Source organism: Spea bombifrons, chromosome 5, assembly GCF_027358695.1.
Source record: "Spea bombifrons isolate aSpeBom1 chromosome 5, aSpeBom1.2.pri, whole genome shotgun sequence".
Lineage (NCBI taxonomy): Eukaryota > Metazoa > Chordata > Amphibia > Anura > Pelobatidae > Spea > Spea bombifrons.
In genome coordinates, this window is record NC_071091.1 from 14,738,575 (window position 1) to 14,757,922 (window position 19,348).

The window sequence follows — 19,348 nt, forward strand, 5'->3', positions numbered from 1 at the left end:
GTTCGGAGGGCAGACTATTAGAGCGCCGCATGACATGCTATCAAAAAAAACGAAACAGAACCTAGCTTCTGCGGCGGACGTATTTGTTGCGAGAAAGCAAGCTTTATTTAAATGTGCTCGCAACTCGCTTCCCAGCATTCCCAGGCTGCAGTCTCTCTTTATACATTACCGCTTTTTCCCCACTAGGGGGCTGCTCGCTGGAAAATCTCTCTCACCGAATTATGTCATTTTGGGTCCAAAGTACACGAGTCCCCCTCCTACTGAAGCCCAGCCCCTTATACAGCGGAAGCGGAAGCAGCGTGCACAGGTGGGATCTGCTCTGTTATGACATTTAAATGCCAGGAGGGGTACTGCGGGGATCACTGGCAGAATCTGGACTCTTCTGGAGAGAAGAGCTGACAGGCGGGAGTATTGTATGGAGGTGATGCTTAACCCTTTCAGAGCCAGATGACGGTTTGCACCAGCTCCTGGCACTGGAATGGTTAACCAGAAGTGTTACTAGTGCTGCTTACTACTTATTATATGTATGCATTACTGGTCAAAACCCATTATACAGAGAAGACAATATGGTACAAATCCTGGTCAAGGCAACTCTCCAATTGTAACTAAAAAAAAGAGGTGCGACAGAAATCACATCATAAAATAAAACCAATTAACAGCACCAATGCGTGTGTTGGTTGGGTTGTATATTGCCCTATAACTTGCAAAAAAAGACCCCATAAAAACATTGGGTATTTCTAAACTCGGGGCAAATAGTGGATTCTATTTAGCAGTTTTTTTTTTTTTTAAAAAAATCACTATATTTTTATAAGACAGATGATATGATCAAAAAATGGTATCTTAAGAAAGCCCTTCTTGTTCTGGAGAAAAAGCAATGTATAACTTGTGTGTGTGTTCAGTAAACGAGAAAGAAGAAAATTTCATCTAAAAACGAACACCGCAAAAATGTTAAAAGCGTCCTTGGTCATGAAGGGTACAAAAAAGAAAACACCCCTGTCCTTAAGGGGTTAATGATGGAGCAGTCATTGTGCAAGCTGAAGATCAGCCTGGGGTGGTCTCGGAAAGTGACTCGTTCCCAGCTCATTGAAACCATAAAGCGTCCTTAACACAACTCATCACACACCCTATAATGGCACCCCCGGTGTGAGTTATAGGAGAGGACCTTCCGCCCCGGAGTCCTTGAGTTTGTGTTCTAAAAGGACACCGACAGAGCTCATGCATACTCACTTGGGATCAGGTGTTACGCCGCTGGGTCCGCATATTGTGCCGCTGCATAGAGTCAGTCCTATAGGTTCATTCTCATTGTATCTACTTTGAAATCTGTTATGGATTTCACTGTCTCTGGATAATTTGCGATGCAAAAACCTATTTGCATCCCTTCTGCCAGTGATAACAATTAGTTTTGTAGTTGGGGGGGGGTTGCCACGTATTAGGGAATGAGGGTATCTGGGGGCTTTCTGAATGAGCTGATCCTCAGACTTTTGAAATATTAACCCTTTACTGGCCCAGTCAAGCAGATTCTATGTAGCAACTCGTCAAATGTGTTAATGAAATTAAATGATTTTATTCTTCATGGAAACAGTGACGTGTCATTATTTAACAACAAAATCCAAAATAAAGAAGCAGAGGCTCAGCACTCAAATGATAAGGTGAGTTTATTTCATGCAGGCCTGCGTGAAATAAACTCACCTTATCATTTGAGTGCTGAGCCTCTGCTTCTTTATTTTGGATTTATTGAAGGACTTGGTGGTGCCCTGGCTCGTGCACCATCTCACTACTGAGTGCTGCATTCCAACCTTTCTTTCCGTATATTATTTAACAACACACTTAATTGAGTTACATACATTTAGAGATACCAGCTGTGACATACTGGCACTAATGAGGAGTCTTCCGTATCATTAGATCAATGTAGAGTATGAGTGAGTGAGCTCCAGAATGTGTGACCCTGAGAGTCAAGAATGTAAGTGTGTCGTGACATCATGATTTACATGGAATCTGCATTATTCTATAAGGAGGAAATGTAGTTATCTTTTTAACCACGCCAAGCATGGGTTAATCAGTTCAGTGTTGACAAATCATGTAACATTGAGTGAATAAGGAGAAAAAGGGAGCTAAATTGATATTAACGGTATGGGGTCTGTTCATATAATAGTTTTGTGTTTATTTTTTAAGGGATGGACAAACTGATAAACTGCATGTATAAGAAACCTCATGCTACCACAAGATTAATCTGCTTCCCGTGGGCCGGAGGAGGATCCATATACTTTGCCCAGTGGGGCAGATTATTCGACGAGTCAGTAGAAGGTTCGTGCAGCTTTAATTATTCAAAATGTACTATTCTGTATAGACAAAGCTAAGTGCTCTATCGTTTTAGGGTGAAAAGTGCCACATCACGGTTTTTAGCATAAGGAAATAGTTTTATTACTTGGCTAGGAGTGCAGTTGTTTTGGAGATATTTAGTATAAAAATGGATGGATGCTTCATGGATGCTGAGATCAGTGGCAGGGCCGGCATTCTCTAATCAATATATTGTCCTGTTATCAATCTTCTCACCAATCCTACAAAGAATACCTGAAGCAATTTAACACCAGGTCACAGACCATTCAGATCCGGAGAAAAGGATGTTAAGATACATTCGCATGGTATACATATAAGCAAACCTGGAAACTCAACAGGGTCGGCTACCAGGAGCTCTCCCGATTCTGGAGGAGCGGGTTTGTGTCTCCGGGTCAGTTTCTTCTTTTACTGGGCAGAGGAGCGGCGTTTGGCCACGACCAACTCACCTCGCACTTCTCTCCCACTGCACCCCCGCTAAAGGTTTCTGGGGCTAACCCTGCCACTTCACAAAAGCCAATCCCGCAGAAGAGAGAGAGCTCAGGGTAGCCCACCGTGGGAACTTCCCAGGCATGAGCAGCACATTAGGGTCTCAGATGCGTTCAGATTGCGTTCTATGCGGAGTTGATCTTAGAAACGTGAGCTACAAGAAAACAAAATCTATGATCTCTGCAAATTATTCGACTTGCAGCCCTGATCCCGTGAAGTGGATACAGACCAAAGCTGATCTTCTAAACGTATCAGTAGATAATTCACTTGGATACTTTTGTTTTGCTATTTCTTAAAATTCTTGGATACAATTTTGATCTTCGTGGGTTTATAAAGTCCTTTATTTTGGCACACATTCTTATGAGATATTGAAATAAAGTCATTACCCTTAATATAAAGCTCAGAGGATTTCGAATAATATTCACGGCCTATTAATCGGTCTCATTAAATACAATGCGATTCGCTATAATTTTATTCCTGTCGAAAAAATAATCCAATGCAGACTATTTGGATAAAAGACAGAAGCTTCTGGTTTCCCGGTGAGGTAATTGCCTTAGTTACTTTTATATCAGAATCCAAATTGGGTCTGCGCCCGCAGAAACTATTCGAGGGGAAGAAAAGGAAGAGAGGCTTTCCAAAGTGCACGCTGCTGAGGGAACGGAATGACTCCGGCTCTCAGGCGTAATATTAGCATTGGAAACAATGCGCGCTAATAGATTCTGCATTCTGTACCCGGCATTCATGTGCGGGTCACATCCAATTTTTCTTGAGGATAAATAGCCCTCTGTTTCACGCTGAAAGGCCTACAGAGCGGATCCTGGTGTCGGAAACAATGGCGTTTCTTTGTGGCACCATTTGCAGCTAATGGCAACAGCTTAAGGTAATGTCTGCATTCACAATGCTGAATGTCCAGTGGACTGCGGTACGTACGACGAGTAAAATATATTTCCTAAAAGAACCAGTGTGTATTGTTAACAAATATTGAGAGATTTTGACCTCATGGTTATTATTTCTCACCGAGAAGAGCTGCTTTTTGAAGTGCGTGGAATCCTATACATATAATACAGGGGCCGTGTATGGCCAGGCCCTCCTGATGAGCGAATAGACCAGTAAATTGATCCAGGTGGCCCCTTTATATTATCTATTCAAAACTAATTTTCACAAATATTCATATTTTACAGGGGGTCTTTAAGGTAATTTTGAGTTCTGGGCACATCCAGCTCTTTCAGCCCCTTTTCATGGCGCACCATTTTTCAGTATGTGTACTTATATATGTTTTGGAACTTATTTTATATTTGTCTGTAGTATATTCAGTAAGGCTTCCTGGAAGAGAGTCCCGTGCTCAAGAACACTTTGCCGAGAACATGGACCAAATTGTTGAGGAGGTTACCCATGCGTTGCTTCCACAGCTTCGGGAGAAGTCTTTTGCATTTTTTGGCCACAGGTAATTTACATTTTTTGTAAAGCACATTTTTTGTTAATTTGCAGATGCTGCCTGTTACTGCCTGTCTTAAATATCATATCATATTAGGACTTCTAAGAAGCCATTTTTGCATCATTACAACCAAAATGTACTTTAATTTGTGTGTAGCTCACTAATTCCTTAACGCAGGAATAAAGCATTATTGTTCCGATTGTCAAAGAAAAACAATGTCATGCGGCAGATCATTAGCCAGATGGTCATCGGAGTCGCCGCATCTGTTATTGTCTGGCTGCTTCTCATTGTTTATTCTGTTGTGTATTGTATATTCAGGCAATGATGTACACAGACCCGGGCTGGACCTGAGGCTAAGCATAAGTATAGACAATGTGAACTCATGTTTTATCTGCTCTATAGCTTTGGGTCCTATACCAGCTTTGCCGCTGCAGCACGACTGAAAGAGACCTACGGTTTGGAACCCGTCCACCTCTTCGTGTCTGGGACGTCGGCACCCCATGTAAGTCATAAATACCATATAACTGAATTATTCCGCTCCCACACAGTGGTGTGTAGAATACATTCTTCTTTTATAAAATGATTCCAATCCTTCATAATATATAATTATCCACTTTCCACCAGATTTAAGTATCAGCAGGGTTGTATATTGGAAGCCAGAGTCTTATTCGCCGTCTATGAGCCGCACTCTGGCTACTCTAGAGTTCCCATTCATTACTGAGGGTAGCGCCCTGCTCCTCGCTCAAGACCAGAACATTATTTTTACAGAATGCTTTACGTGTATATTGCAGTCCAAATCCCGATACTCTGTGCCCAAAAGGTCAGGGCTGAGTGACGAGGAGTTTCTCCGGTGGATGTCGGTAGCAGGGGGAACTCCTCTGGAAATCCTGCAGCACAAAGATGCCGTTCAGCTGTTTGTCCCACCTCTGAAGGCCGATCTTCGAGTGGTTGAATCTTTTGTGTAAGTGCCCCTTAAATTAAGTTTACGTCAATCAATCATTAAGTCTAATCAATACGGCAACAGTTTGCAGTCTTCTCTCCTTGTTGTTTTATAGCTTTAGTCTTTTGGTATAAACTACTCACAGTCAATAAATGAGGCCAAGGTTTTGGGTTTCTAGTTAATGGGGAAGAAGAGAGCTTGAACTCATGCCAAGCAAACAGTTGTTCTTCTGAGTCATCTGGGGCCAAACATGGATATTTTTAAGTACGGACGTTTTAAAGGATCCTTGAAGACGCTTCACTTTGAGTTTACATAACGGAGTGCCCATAGACAATAAGAGTAAGCCTTTTGCTCTTGTGTGGTGTGTTTTCACTGTATTTCGCTGTGCTGTATTTGTCTGTACGAGTGATTAACATAGAGAAATGTGGTTTGTTTTTCTGTTTTGGGTTCACATTAATGTAAACTTGGACCTCAATAGCACTGGTTGGGTGGGAGCGTTATATCGGGTTCCCAGCAGATGAACTATAGAAATTTTGCACTGGGTCATCAAGGATGTCATTAGCCTCACCACACATGCAAACTGGTGTACCAGAGAAAAATTCATTTGTACATGGATCTGGTTAATGAGAATTAGAAAATCCATGTTCCTTGGATCATGTTGGATCCCTGTCCTGTATAGTCTGCTTTCCCGCATAACAACTTTCCTAATGTTTAAGAAAAAGTTGTGTCTGCTGACTAAATCAAATTCTCTTACTCAGCAAAACTTCATAAGAACAGTGACTGCCAACTCGGTCGATTCCGAGCTGATTCCATTTTGATCTGAAAGGCGCTATATAAATACCAGGTGTTATTTTATGTCCAGTATTGAGTTTTTTAATGTATGAATATAATGTATTCTAGCTTACAGAAAATAAAAATTAAGCTAGAGGCAGAGAGGGCACAATAACAAAGGTTTGCCTGGAAGCCCATCCTTGGCGTGTAGGCTTGCACCGTATATATTGAGATGTACCGGGTAGCGCATGATTTCACCTGCCTCTCAGACAAGAAGCGGCGTTGAGTTTCTGTATAATGCGGTGCCGATACAAGTTAGAGCTTTCTCTTTTCTCTCTATAGTTATGAAAAGCCTGCGGCCCACGTCTTGTCGTGTGGAATAACGTGCTTTGATGGTGCATCTGACACTCCACATGATTTAGAGGGTAAGGCATCAGTGCTGTTTTCTCCTTCAATGGGACCCATTCCTGTACCGCACTCTAAAGACTTTATATTATCCACCGCTGGGTTCATTGGATGCAGCCCGAATCTTGGTCACGTGGATATTTTATATTCTAACCTTATTACATACATGTATGAGCTTGCAGCCGTGGATGATCAGTTACATGCATACAGGTGTGCCAAGTGCAAGGATTTGTCATCCTAGGCAGAACCTAATTTAAGTTAGTTTGGTTAGGTACGTTTTGTCCCCAATCTAACCTTTTTCACTTTTTTCTTTTTTTTTTTTTTTTTTTTAAATAGCATGGAAGGACCTCACCAGCGGAGATTTTAATATTCACAAGCTTCCAGGCGGTCATTTTTATTTGAAGGATCCAGACAATCAAAATCAGCTTGTGAAATACGTCTCGAAGTATCTAGAAACTGCTGACATGAGCTATTTGTGAATCACGCTGTATAAAAAAGGAGTGATGTAAAAGATACCTGGAATAGTTTGCTGAGCTACATGCATGCTATGACATCATCGGTCATGTCCTCATGTGCCTGAATTGGCTTTAAGACAATTTTTTTTTACATTGGAACAAAACCTGTATTCTTTTATACCAGAGGAACCCGTCTTTGCTTGTAATTTGATCCATGTAGTATTCACATACCGTATATTGTATTACGGTATATACATGCCCTCTGGTTATGGACAGAGGTGATGACATCTAGCGGAGAACGAGTGCAGAAGCTTTGCTAAGTTTTAAATCAGATCTGTCACACTAGGACAGAAAATTCATTGCTTTCTAACATGTTTTTACATTGTTCTCAAAACAATCCCTTGCTTTTAAATGAAATATCTCCAAAAAGGACTCTGGTCCAGAAAAGACGCAGGGTGGTGGTTTAATGAGCTGCGAAAGCTCCACGTCCTTTTCTTATGTAGAGAACACTAGTTCTGGGACTGGCCCGGGACAGCTGCGGAATCTGGTACTGTAGTTATAACCAATGTTTGCTTAACATTTTAATAGATATTAAACATTTCACAAGCTTTTCTTTTATTCTGTGTAATTTATCTAATACAGTTTTCTGGTCAATCTTGCAATTTTGATGTTGCGACAACAAAAGCATTGTCTTAATTATGAAAGACTCAAAGCCAACCGCGGTGTTCTTGTCTGGAGCGATATGGGTGTGAGATATGTGCGCAACAGCTTTCCACGAGACGCTTTATTTTACATTGAGATCACCCGCTAGGTTTGTTCGCCAGGCAGGGAATAACCGATAAGGGGACCACTGTCCAGGAGGATATCTACTACGATAGATCAGTACAGCAACTGGCCCTGGACACCAGCCAAGAAGGTAGTAAAAACCAAACATCGAAAGCACTTTGTTCTTCGTAGAGACTTAAATACGATGAAGAAGGCCTGATGACTTCCAGCAGGAGCGGCAGCAAGTAGGGCAATTTAAACATGCATTGTAAAAAGGTATACGGCTATCCTGAAAATAAGTACAGGTAAGGTTTAAGGTATTACAGGAAGGAGAAGACTCTAGCTGGGTCAGATGGCTCTAATCCTATTCTAGGAGACAAGGAGAATACAATTGGTACCGCATTCAAAAAAGGGACAAGGTGTGCCTGTTAAAGCTGTGATGATGGCCGTCACAGACGCTAATGTCGCGATAACTATTCTTCTTAAATAAAGACTAAAACGCCATGGTAAGTTGTAAAACCGTTTAATATGTCAGTGCGGAGAGCCGAGGTCTGTACAGAACCACAGGGCCATTCAAGTCTAAGTTAACTGTAGAAAACCTAAAGCTGGTTATTATAAGAGAAATGCTTTCCATGCGTCTATCTGTTCTCACCGCGCCTTCCCGTGATTTATCCGCACACGTTACATTCCGTACTTCTCAATCAGCTCGTTTGCTTTAGAAACGTAGGCATTCATTGCATCTTCTTTTGACAAACCTAGCAATAGAAAATAAACCATGCTTAAAAAAAAATAAAATAAAAAAAGTGTATTTCAACGTCGTCGTGCCAAACCTACGAAGGAAAAAATAACCTAATTACCTTTTTTTGAATTCCATGCTTCCCATTTGGCTTTGCCTTTCAGGTCTAGCATCCCAGGGCACTCTGAATCATTAAAATAGATACAATAAATACAAAGAGGCACCAGAACTATTGCTATACATTTAAAACCAATTTTCAAGATAAGAGAATGTGTTCAAGGTCCATGCCCGTCTTCATGAAGTAATGCATTATTCCTAAACACCATGGAGCAGGAGTTGCTTTATGTTGAGATGCAAGACCGATGGTTACCAATAAAGCTAGTAAGTTAAAACTAACAATTGGCTTAAAAAAAAAAAAAAAAAAAATACAAGTTAATACAGACTGGAATAGACCTGTAGAAGCCATATGTAGATCAATAAGGTTTCTTGCCACCTTACTGATTAAACTACACATTATGCAGGGCCAGCTCAGCCATTCTTTCAGAATTATTATTATTACTGGGGATGACCCATTATAATGCATAATCCAGTAAAATACAAATCGCAACCCTTTGCTTTAGTGAATAAGCCCCCGAGAGAATTGCATGTGGCATTTAGTTAATCGCTGTATTATCTGATAGTAAATGATGTACCTATGTTTATGTCCCCCACTGTTGACTGCTTATAAAGGCCATATAGCTCTTTCAGTTCATCGTCAGTTGGTTTTGTTTTCAACTTCTTGACGTCTTCTGCAGCTTTGTCAAAATCCGCCTGTTAAAAGGAATAATTTATTTGATTAAAGTAGCTTCACATGTTGGATGGACTTTTAGTTTTCTTGGTTAAGAGATTTTCCGCAGAATCGACTCTGGAATTAAAATTTTCACTATAAATGAGCGTTTCTATCAAGTTGAATTAACGAAAAAAAAAAATAAAATTATTGATTAGGTCAAATCAAAGCAGTAAAAAAAAAAATAAAAAATAAAATAAAATAAAAATAAATAAAATAAATTAATTATGATCATTGGTAGACGGGCTTCAGAAACTATATACAACCGACAGTTTGGAATGGAATAGGTCTAGGTTTTTACTATATGAACCCATATATCAAAGGCAGCATTTGGGTGTGTGTGTACGTTACATCTATAGAGCTATTACAATAAGTGAAAATGATACTATTAAAATGGACAATATAAGAAAATGGGTGGTAATTGACATCATTAACACATTAAAGCGCATATGATGGTTGGAGCGTCCCTTTAAATAGGTTTCCTATAAACTTAGCTTATACATTTACGTATGTGATCGCCAGTTTAGAAAAGGCTGCTTGGATTTCTTTTAAGGGGAGAATCACAGCGCACGCACACACACACCATCATTGTTGGATATATTCCCACAATTCATACATTAAGGTGATGTCTGCAGGTCACCCAAGTCTTAATATATTCAGGATGGAGAAGAACATTTCCGGCTAACAAGACAGGACATCCTGAGTGGCGGCGGGGGGCACTAAATGCACAATATAAGTATTGTGGTTACACCTGTGGAATATGATGGTGCTATAACAATGAGGTCAGTATTGGACATTTAGCTTATAGGACAGACCTACGCAGATTAACTTTTGTTTTCAAATAGATTCTCTAAGCCCGTCCTCAAAATTAAAAGTTTGCCCAATAAAAAAAGTATTTTGCATTTATACCGCTGGACCAAGCAGCATTCTCAGCATCTGCTTCCTAAAGACAGTCATTGTTGGAAATGGTCCTCCTGAGCGCAGGTGGATCAGTCATGATGACAGACACCAGCGAGTCCCTGAGCTCATTAACGCTGCCGTGAAGACTATTCCACCTGGATACACGTTAAGTTAGAGACAACACTCCATGGCAGGTAGTAACCGGATTGGATTCTGCATTCAGAAGACCTCATTGCTTTGGTGCGTTGGGTAAGCGTCCATCAACACTGAGGACATCTGTGCTACCTCCAGGAGACCGACCGGTAACAATATTTATGGCTGTCGCGAAGATCCATAGATGTCTCAGAAAATAAATTACGCGTTTTAGATCATTCCAGAGTCTTTACCTCGCTAAAAAGACAGACTTGATCAACCTTAACCATCGATCGCTAACCGCACAGCGGAACGATGGCGATTCAGCCTCCCAGGTAACTTTAGTAACAGTCAGCAGTTGGCATGTTGCTACGGGGCAAACTTTTCCCGGGTCTACGGCACAGTCCTTCCGAGGATTTAGCCGGATTAATAAGGTACAATAGCCTCTGTTCTCGGCAAGCTACGTGGCCCAAAGCATGTATCTGGAGAAGTCATTATACTTAAGAGGGCAGTGCGGCTGGTATAGGCTACAGATCCCGCTGGCCCACGCCGTCAGTAAAACGCCACGGCATTCATCCAAAATGATCTTGGTGAACGGGTGACCTGCAGCATCAGCTTACTCCGCCGATTGGAGATAAACGTAACCGCTCGGGATACAGGGTAAGTAAGCTCTGAAAGCCACACATTTGTGCAGCACGTTATGATGGCCACCCCAACGCTACTTTTATTCCTGTAATATAAAAATAATCACAAAATCTAAACAAGCAAAAGCCAGAAAAGTTCACTGAACGTGCGATTCGCTCCACGGGACTCCAAATTATACGCAAAATACTCAGCATCAGAGTTAATTTGCACCATGCGCGCCTCGGAGGACCGGGATGTGCATCGCCTGCAAGCTTGTAGACTCTGCACACCCAGCATAGCTTTCATGGCAGCCGGGGCCACGGAAGGAGGAATAAAAAAAACATTCGGAGAGGAGACTTCAGGATCCAGAGTTTAGGATCAGACTTTGATAAAACTCTCAGAATATAATAAACCAGAGGAACCCCAAAAACACAGAAATGCTGCTCCAATCCCCAAACGGTTAGAGTGGACGGTGGAGCGGACCCCACGCCGCTGCAGCACCCCAGACCGAGTGTAATAGCGATCACCGAGCAGTTAATAAAACCGAATCTGATAATTCTACGACCCCCAGGCTACCTGGTCCTTGGGTTTACTGAGAAGTACATGAAACGTTACATCGCCCAGCGAGCATCTTGCATGGGCATTAACTATTTAATGACATTAACCCTTCCTGCCACAGCAATGACTGCATTTCTCTGTATTTATGATCTGATGAAGGCAAACAATAAAACATTTTTTGCTGAATAAATGAGAATCTGCAACCACCGACTCTACATCAGCTATAGTGATGAAGTGAAAAACCATACATACACATATACATACATATACATACAGGTCCAAACTACGGGCAATTACTCCATACACACAAGGATTGAGGACCCATTAACCCTTACACCGCCAAAAGCTTGAAATGGTCGCAGTGTATAACAAAGAAGTCCCACCGCCTGCAGTAATATAGTTGCGCACAGGTCGCCCCTCGCCTAGTGTGTCCCACGCAGGCCCCCGTACCCTCCCGATCACACGGTGCATGTACCTGGGGAGACATGGCAAGTGCGGGAGTTACAGCTCAGCAGGTGCAAAAGAGACGGCAGGCGGACGGGCGCAACTTAAGCTGGGGGCTGAACCGCCCCTTATTTATATGGGTCAGTGGTACACCCCCAAGAGAGTGATGCTGATTGGCTGCCAATCTCTCGTGTAATTACGTCATCTATTGTAGCGCTCCGAAAGATGAAGGGGATGAAGGTGTAACCGTATCGCTGCTGGTCGGATACAATCTGGGAAGATCCATGATAAGATTTATATTCAGGAGGAAAATAAACCGATGGGCGTCTATGTAATCAGTACATTCACTCGTTTCTAGTATGATGCATAGTAACATGCAGTTTAGATAGACTGGGTCTTAGTGTACTGACGCACAGGTCCGCCTGGGTAATACATGTTAGCAAGCAGGTTGGACTAGCTGGTTACAAGCATCGGGTCACTTAAACCCAGAGCCCAGGCGATGGCCAATGACTTTGCTGTATTCATCATACTGTGACATTCACAAACTCTTCTATGTAATGGCGGATAAACGGTTAATAAACAGACATTTATTTCAGAGACCCATCACACGTGCCTACCACGGGGGCAGCCAATTTTTATTCCTCCCCATTCAGTCATCCCAACCTTACAGTTAGGTTTCTGGTTGTTGATGGTTCAGGTAAATGTGAGGACAGAGAGAAGGGAAATAGATTCACAATGACAAGTGGTTATATTTGCTAGGTTTGCCACGCCCCCAGCGCAGTTACATATCATGACCAGTGTTCCCTCTAAGCTGTGCGCTTGTGTGCGCGCACATAGCTTTTTTAGAGAGCGCGCACGTCCAAAAATTGTGCGCAAAGTTTTTCCCAAAAAAAGAAAAAAAATAATTTTTTTTAAACTTTATGCGGCGCGGATAAAAACGCACAAAATTTTTGCTCTGTGAAAATTTTTGCACAAGAGAAATTTTCTGTGCACGCCAACTAAGAAAAATTAGATGGAACATTGATCATGACCTCATTATGCCGAGCTGTGAACATGACATCATATCATCTATCTCAAACCATGACTTTGAAAAACAGGAGATACTTTATTTAGAGCCCTGAAAGTCTTTTATTTCTGGAAGATCAAATTGTTGTGTGAGGCACTGCTTGTTAATCCTATTTGTACAGCGCTGCAGTATATGATGGAGCTATATATAAATAATATTAATAGGTATATGGCCAATTCAGCCTTATCATATCATGTAAAACGTTTCCATGAGGATGTAATGTTGATCTTGTCTGAATATTTGCTTTATGGGAAGTAAAATGCACCCCATAGACAGGACAGGATTTATCACCATACTTGGAGGACCCATCCTCTGGGTCGCGGGGTCTTGAGACGCCCCACTCCCTGCCCATTTCCCCTTTAAATGGGGGCGTTTCCTGTGATGTCAGGGGCCGGTCCCCCAAGGGTAGCCAGAGCCCAGAAGTTCCCAGGTATGTTTATCGTGTATCCAAGACCATTGCTCCTCATATTATTATTTATTGTTTTATATAGCGCCATCAAATTCCGTAGCGCTGTACAATGGGTAGACAGCACATAACAAGTAGTATGTAACATAACAATTTGACTTACAGAGACAACAGGTGAGGAGGGCCCTGCTCAAAGGAGCTTACAATCTAGAGGGAGTTGGGTGTATTACACAAAAGGTAAACGTGCCGTTTTTAGGGATAGACGCTAGTAAAAGTATTGCAGGAGAGGGGGTAGGAAAGGTGAGCTAAAGGAATATGGGGGGCGTTAGTGTGCTATATTATAAGTGTCCTTAAAGAAGGTGGTCTTTAGGGATTTTTTGAAGGAATAAAGGCAGGGGGAGAGACGGATAGACCGGGGAGAGCATTCCAGAGGATAGGGGCAGCCCTGCAGAAATCTTGTAAGCGTGCATGAGAGCTAGAAATCAGAGGAGAGGATAGAAGGAGATCATTGGATGAGCGGAGAGGCCGGTTAGGAGTGTATTTAGAGAGGAGATGTAGGGAGGGGAACCGCTGTGAAGGGCTTTGAAAGTAAGAGTGAGGATTTTGAAATGAATCCTGAAGCGCACAGGCAGCCAGTGAAGAGACTGACAGAGGGGAGAGACGTTAGCACAGCGATGGGAGAGGAAGATAAGTCTGACAGCAGCATTCATGGTGGATTGTAGAGGGGTGAGACGGTTAAGAGGGAGACCGGCTAAGACAGAGTTACAGTAATCAAGACGGGAGATAATCAGGGCATGGACAAGAGCCTTAGCGGCATGCTGTGTTAGGAAGGGACTGATGTGGGCGATGTTTGAGCTCAGATGCACCAGTCATGATGACAGACGCCAATAATTCCCTGACCTCATTTGGGTTGCCATGACTATTTTGTCTGGATACTAATTGCAAATTAACGAACACAGCTTACATGCAGTAACCCAGCTTCTAATTGTACTTGGAAAATAACATATCCCTTTTGCTTCACTATGACCCCCTGACCAACTGCACTCTGCATGGGCGATCTCAGTATACAGCGCTTCTCACCTCACCCGGATCCTCAACATAAGTCAGGCTCCTCAAAAAATGTTCAGGATCTCCGTGATGGCGCTATGGTGGATCACCAACTACCCACCTTTCATTTCCGTGCTAATACAAAACTCCCCGAAACCCACCTGTGCACGAACACCGGGACTAGCGAGAAAAGACCTGAAGAACACCCAACATCAGGTCAATGAAAGCACGGATAGATATGGCGTATTCGTGCCCAAAAGAAAAAATATGATCTAAAACACACTTAAAAAATGGGGAACTTCCATTATTTTTTATAACAAAGAAAACATACTTTCTCAACTATATCATGCTGTTTTCTTTTGTTTTTCTAATCATTTCTAGTATTAGTATAATAGGTTTTCAGGCAGCCCTTTGTATGCATTCTTGTTCTGTTATTTTAGCCCAATCTGCTGGACTAGGAATGAACACCTCCCGAGTGTCCTGCTTTTTGGGTAAGAGCAGGTGAAGACCGGGATGGTGGATGCGAGGGGCTGCACTGATTTGCACATTTCAGGGATTACCCAGTGACAAGAACTTTACTCTATTACATAACGGGCAGGTTCTGTCAGTAATCACATTATGAAAATGTATACAGTAGCTTTTTAAATGTGTAGTGGGTACAATGTAAGATACAGTGCAGTGAGCATATCTCCCAAATGTCCTGCTTTTGGAGGGACTGAAACCTCTGTATATTTTTTCCGTCCACGGAGTGGATCACAGATTTGGAATTGTGCAAATAAAACACATTACGCTTCTTTGAAATACTTTAGTGAATTGCATTGTACTGGATTTGTGAGTCCAGATGGCCGGTCTGAACCTGGTGAGATATAATGTGTGAACGCGCCGGTACCCCGGTTAGGCTCTAGCGTACAATAATTATCCCCATGTCATCCGGTCACCCTAATGCTGTGATAAGATCATGGGGCTGTATTATACTGATCACTGCGTCACATAGATGGCATTTTTCAGCACGTAAACAAAACGGATGAAAGTCCGGTAATAACTTCATGTCTGCAGAGCTCACACGAACTCCCCAACTTGGGGCAGAGTACAGAGTGTACTCTTGGAATGAACCAAGTTTCTATGCACTAACGCAATGACCGCTCCAATAAACACAAAGTTAAAATCTGCTTCCTGTATAGGAGTACACTTCCGCTATGGCGTGGGCCACCGGAAGCTCTAACACTTATTTCTCGCTTTTGTGAATCAGCGCTCCTTACAGCACCGAGAACCCCGAGCAACAAACAGAGCTTCCGTTTATGCGTGTCACTTGTTACTCAAGACTCGTTCTGGTTTGCGGCGTACGAGGCTTCTGATTGGCTAGCCATTTCTCCACCCCGCACAATAGGGCAGCGCTTCCAAGTCAACGCTCTCCACGTGAGTATATCAGTGGAGATTTCCGGGTGAGTGGGGCTTTAACGCTGTAAATAATCGGAATAGTTTCCAGTAACGACTGAGATCAAAATCACACAATAAGAAGAAAATATGCGAACATGGAAGTAATGATCCCTGTGCAGGACTGTGGTATAACCCAGCGGACCCCGTGCAGGGCTGTGGTATAACCCAGGGGATTATAAAATGTTCTGTAGAATTCCCCCAGGCGTTTGGATGGGGGACGCTTGCAAATGTAAAGGGACCGCGGAGCTATGTCCGTTAAATGGCAGATGATCCCCTTTCGCTACTCATTTGGAGCAAGCTATGTGCAGGGCTTTTCTTTGTAAACATTGATCCGTTTTACAAACAATCACTGTGTACTGTTTGGTAATAACTGCACATTTTCTGGTTTTAAGACTCTAAAGTTTCCGTAGCTAAAACATTAAATATCAGACAGTAACCATAAGCTTTATAAAGTGACTATAATATAATATAATAATGTAGAACTCTGTATTAAAAATATCTTATTTGCTGGCATACAGCCTTAGAAACGGCTTTAGTTGCGCCCAATTAAGGAAAACATTGCTATTTCTTTTACAGAAATTAATTTTTCCACACCTGTTGCTGAAGTGCAACTCGGGTAGAAACCATCCTGCTGTCCTTAGAATCTTCTTTTTACTAATTTTACATTCTGTTCTCTATTTTAAACAGCATTTGGTACCTAGAAGAACAATGGCAGAAAAAGCAAGTAAAGCGCCGGGGCGTAAACCAAAACCCATCGTAGCCAAGACGTCTCTGAACAGTCCTTATGAGAAGACGTGGAAGATGGTTGTGGGGGATGATATGCAATTTATTCTCCAGACTTTAAAGGACAAGTTTAATCAACTTGGGCTGAAAAAGATAGAGCCGCAAAGCCGACCAAGAAAAAGAAAGAATGCAAAAAAAGTAAAAGGCTGTGACAAGGACACAGAAGAAGATACAAAGAAAGAAAGCTGCGAGGCAGCGGGTGACAAGGGGAGCGAAGAAGCCACCGCAGAAAAGCCAGGTTGGACATCCGCTGATATCCGCAAGCAGCTGGCTATTGGGGTTAATGAGGTAACCAGAGCACTGGAAAAGAATGAGTTGATCCTGGTCCTGGTTTGTAAGTCTGCAAAGCCTGAGATGATTACCAAGCATCTCATTGACCTGAGTGCAAGCAGAGCAGTCCCTGCATGCCAGGTGCCACGTCTTAGTGAGAACATAGGATCGGCACTTGGGCTTAAGTCGGTGTTGTCCCTTGGCTTTAGGAAGGACTCTGTTTTTGTTGAAGAAGTTAAGGCTATCATTCCAAGGATGCCATCGTTGGTTGTTTCTTGGTTGGAGAGTCATCCTCAGAAAGAGGCCGAAACCACTGACGCCGCTCCCGCAGAAAAGCAAGACGTTCAGACTAAAGGAGAAGCTAAGGAAGCGGTCAAACAAACTGGTAAGAAACGCAAAATCGAGAAGGAAACGGAGGAATCAAGCAACGTGACTTTACAAGGCCTCAAAGTTAAAAAGATTGTTCCGAATCCAAACAAAAAACGGAAAAACAAGAAGAAAGCCGCCAGCAAAAAGTAATAGAATAAAAAAAAAAAATATATATATATATATATACACATAAATTGACATTTGTCTGTTATTGGGCTAGAGCTTTCTAGAACCTTGAAAGGGAATTTGTTCTAAGACTGAAGTTACGCTTAAGATGTTTCTTTTCGCTGTGGCAATTACCTTTAAATCTTTCCATAGCAATTTGTTTAAAAAAAAAAAAGTTTTGTTCCCACAAGAAGTAACGGTGTAGATGGTATGTAGTAGTGAACCTGTACTACCTCCTGTGCCTTTCTCTGTTAATATTATAATTTATTTATTAAACAGTGAGCGTACCTGCTTCCTGGGATACATTTCTATAAGATTAAAACTGCATTTGCACGGTGTCATTTAGTACGTTTGACAGTTAAAGTGACCTGCATGCTCATCACAGGAATAAAGCATATTGTTTAATGGCAACCTCTAGAGTCCACAGATCAACATCCTTGTTCTCTGCATCAATATTTCATGGCAGAGACATTTAGTTTCATGCGATATGCTTTCGAGTTTACATATGAGATTCATTTCAAAAGGTGCTGCTTGTTCGCTAAAGCTATGATGTAAGGAAGGCAATCCACGGTTATTGTGAGTAGTAGGTGTGAAGCTGCCAGCGCTTTTTGGATGCAGCCGGCTTCTGTACGCCAGGAGACCAGCTTTTCCGGATAACGGCAGGGAGAAGCTTCACAGTAAAAGTTCTCTTAGGAGAAACATCACTTTTTATTTTATTACAAGAAAAATTGCAATTCCTTGGCAGGCAAATAAAAAAAAAATGGACATGCATAAAAAAAAAAACAAAACAATGCAACAAAAACATAATACAAATGGGATGACCCAAAAAGAAACCACTTGGGGCCGCTGGAATTACAATACGTCTCATCATGCCTTCAACCCAACCAGAACTCCACAGCTGGGAGAATTCATCCAGGCAGCACTTGTGGGACTCGTCATTTAATAACATTTTTGTTATTTCACATTTCAAGTAACTTTTTTTCTCCTTGTAAAGCAATAACAGTAAATTATGCTTCTGCTCAGTATAATGTATCCCCCTCCGTTTGTCCTTACAAGATTTTACAGGTATGATGGTTTGCCAAGTCTGAGCCAGGTAGCCACGGTTTCCTGTATTTTTTGAGTAGTTCCCTGATTTTTTGTACCATTTTATATTGATCTCTATTGGGTGTACTTCTTTCTGGCTCCCAGATTTATCTCCATGGCTGATAACTTCTGCAGAAAGAAGAAGGCTCATGTATATCTGATATTTTTGTGGGTGCATTAGTCTCACCGTTATATAGCTTTGACAATGTTGCAGTACTGTGCTAAAGTTTTAAGCAGGTTGTAAAGCACGAAAGCTTTAAAAGACATTTTAATAGTTTTATTTTTATAATTTAACAAAACACAGTGAGTGGATGAAAAATCTAAATCAAATCAATATTTGGTGTGATCACCCTTTGCCTTTAAAACAGCATCAGTTCTTCTAGGTACCCGCACACAGTTTAAGGAACTCTGCCGGCTGGGTGTTCCAAACATGTTGGAGAACTAACACAGTTCTGTGGATTTAGGCGCCTCGGTTTCTTTTCTCCATGTAATCCCAGACAGACTCAATGATATCGAGTTCAGGGCTCCATGGGGGCCTTACTGTCACTTCCAGGACTCCTTGTTCTTCTTTACGCTAGTTCTTAATGACTTTGGCTGTGTGTTTGGGGTCGTTGTCATGCTGCAGAATACATTGGGGGGGCAATCAGATGCCTCTCTGATGGTATTGTATGACGGGTAACTATCTGCTTATATATGTAGTTTTTTACACTCATATCACCCAGAAATGCATTTTTTATAAATGTGTACAATAGTTGAGGGCCTTTTTTGCCAGTCATGGTTTATCTAACTGCTTTCCATTTTAAATCCACCAAACCTTTTAATATATCTATTAGAGGGTATTCACAGATCCCACTTTGGATGGCAGGGGGCGAGAGGGGTCACCTTATTTGGGGTGTCTTCAAAATGTG

General features: G+C 41.9%; 3 protein-coding genes across 4 annotated transcripts; 2 read left to right on the forward strand and 1 right to left on the reverse strand.

Annotated features, from left to right (window-relative positions):
- Positions 1-177: 177 nt before the first annotated feature.
- On the forward strand, positions 178-7,439 carry OLAH (oleoyl-ACP hydrolase). Its single transcript, XM_053466510.1, has 7 exons — positions 178-307; positions 2,173-2,304; positions 4,129-4,267; positions 4,661-4,760; positions 5,050-5,219; positions 6,312-6,394; positions 6,711-7,439. The coding sequence occupies exons 2-7, from the start codon at positions 2,175-2,177 to the stop codon at positions 6,851-6,853; spliced, it is 765 nt and encodes a 254-aa protein (XP_053322485.1). The 5' UTR covers positions 178-307; positions 2,173-2,174; the 3' UTR covers positions 6,854-7,439.
- Positions 7,440-8,101: 662 nt separating this feature from the next.
- On the reverse strand, positions 8,102-11,977 carry ACBD7 (acyl-CoA binding domain containing 7). Its single transcript, XM_053466511.1, has 4 exons — positions 11,846-11,977; positions 9,023-9,140; positions 8,452-8,514; positions 8,102-8,349 (listed from the first exon to the last, which is right to left on the reverse strand). The coding sequence occupies exons 1-4, from the start codon at positions 11,855-11,857 to the stop codon at positions 8,276-8,278; spliced, it is 267 nt and encodes an 88-aa protein (XP_053322486.1). The 5' UTR covers positions 11,858-11,977; the 3' UTR covers positions 8,102-8,275.
- Positions 11,978-15,626: 3,649 nt separating this feature from the next.
- RPP38 (ribonuclease P/MRP subunit p38) lies at positions 15,627-17,352 on the forward strand. Of its 2 annotated transcripts, none has more exons than XM_053466508.1 (2): positions 15,627-15,775; positions 16,458-17,352. In XM_053466508.1, the coding sequence occupies exon 2, from the start codon at positions 16,479-16,481 to the stop codon at positions 17,340-17,342; it is 864 nt and encodes a 287-aa protein (XP_053322483.1). In that variant the 5' UTR covers positions 15,627-15,775; positions 16,458-16,478; the 3' UTR covers positions 17,343-17,352. The 2 variants fall into 2 exon arrangements, with proteins under 2 accessions (XP_053322483.1, XP_053322484.1); XM_053466509.1 differs by having other exon boundaries at positions 15,644-15,749.
- Positions 17,353-19,348: the final 1,996 nt, after the last annotated feature.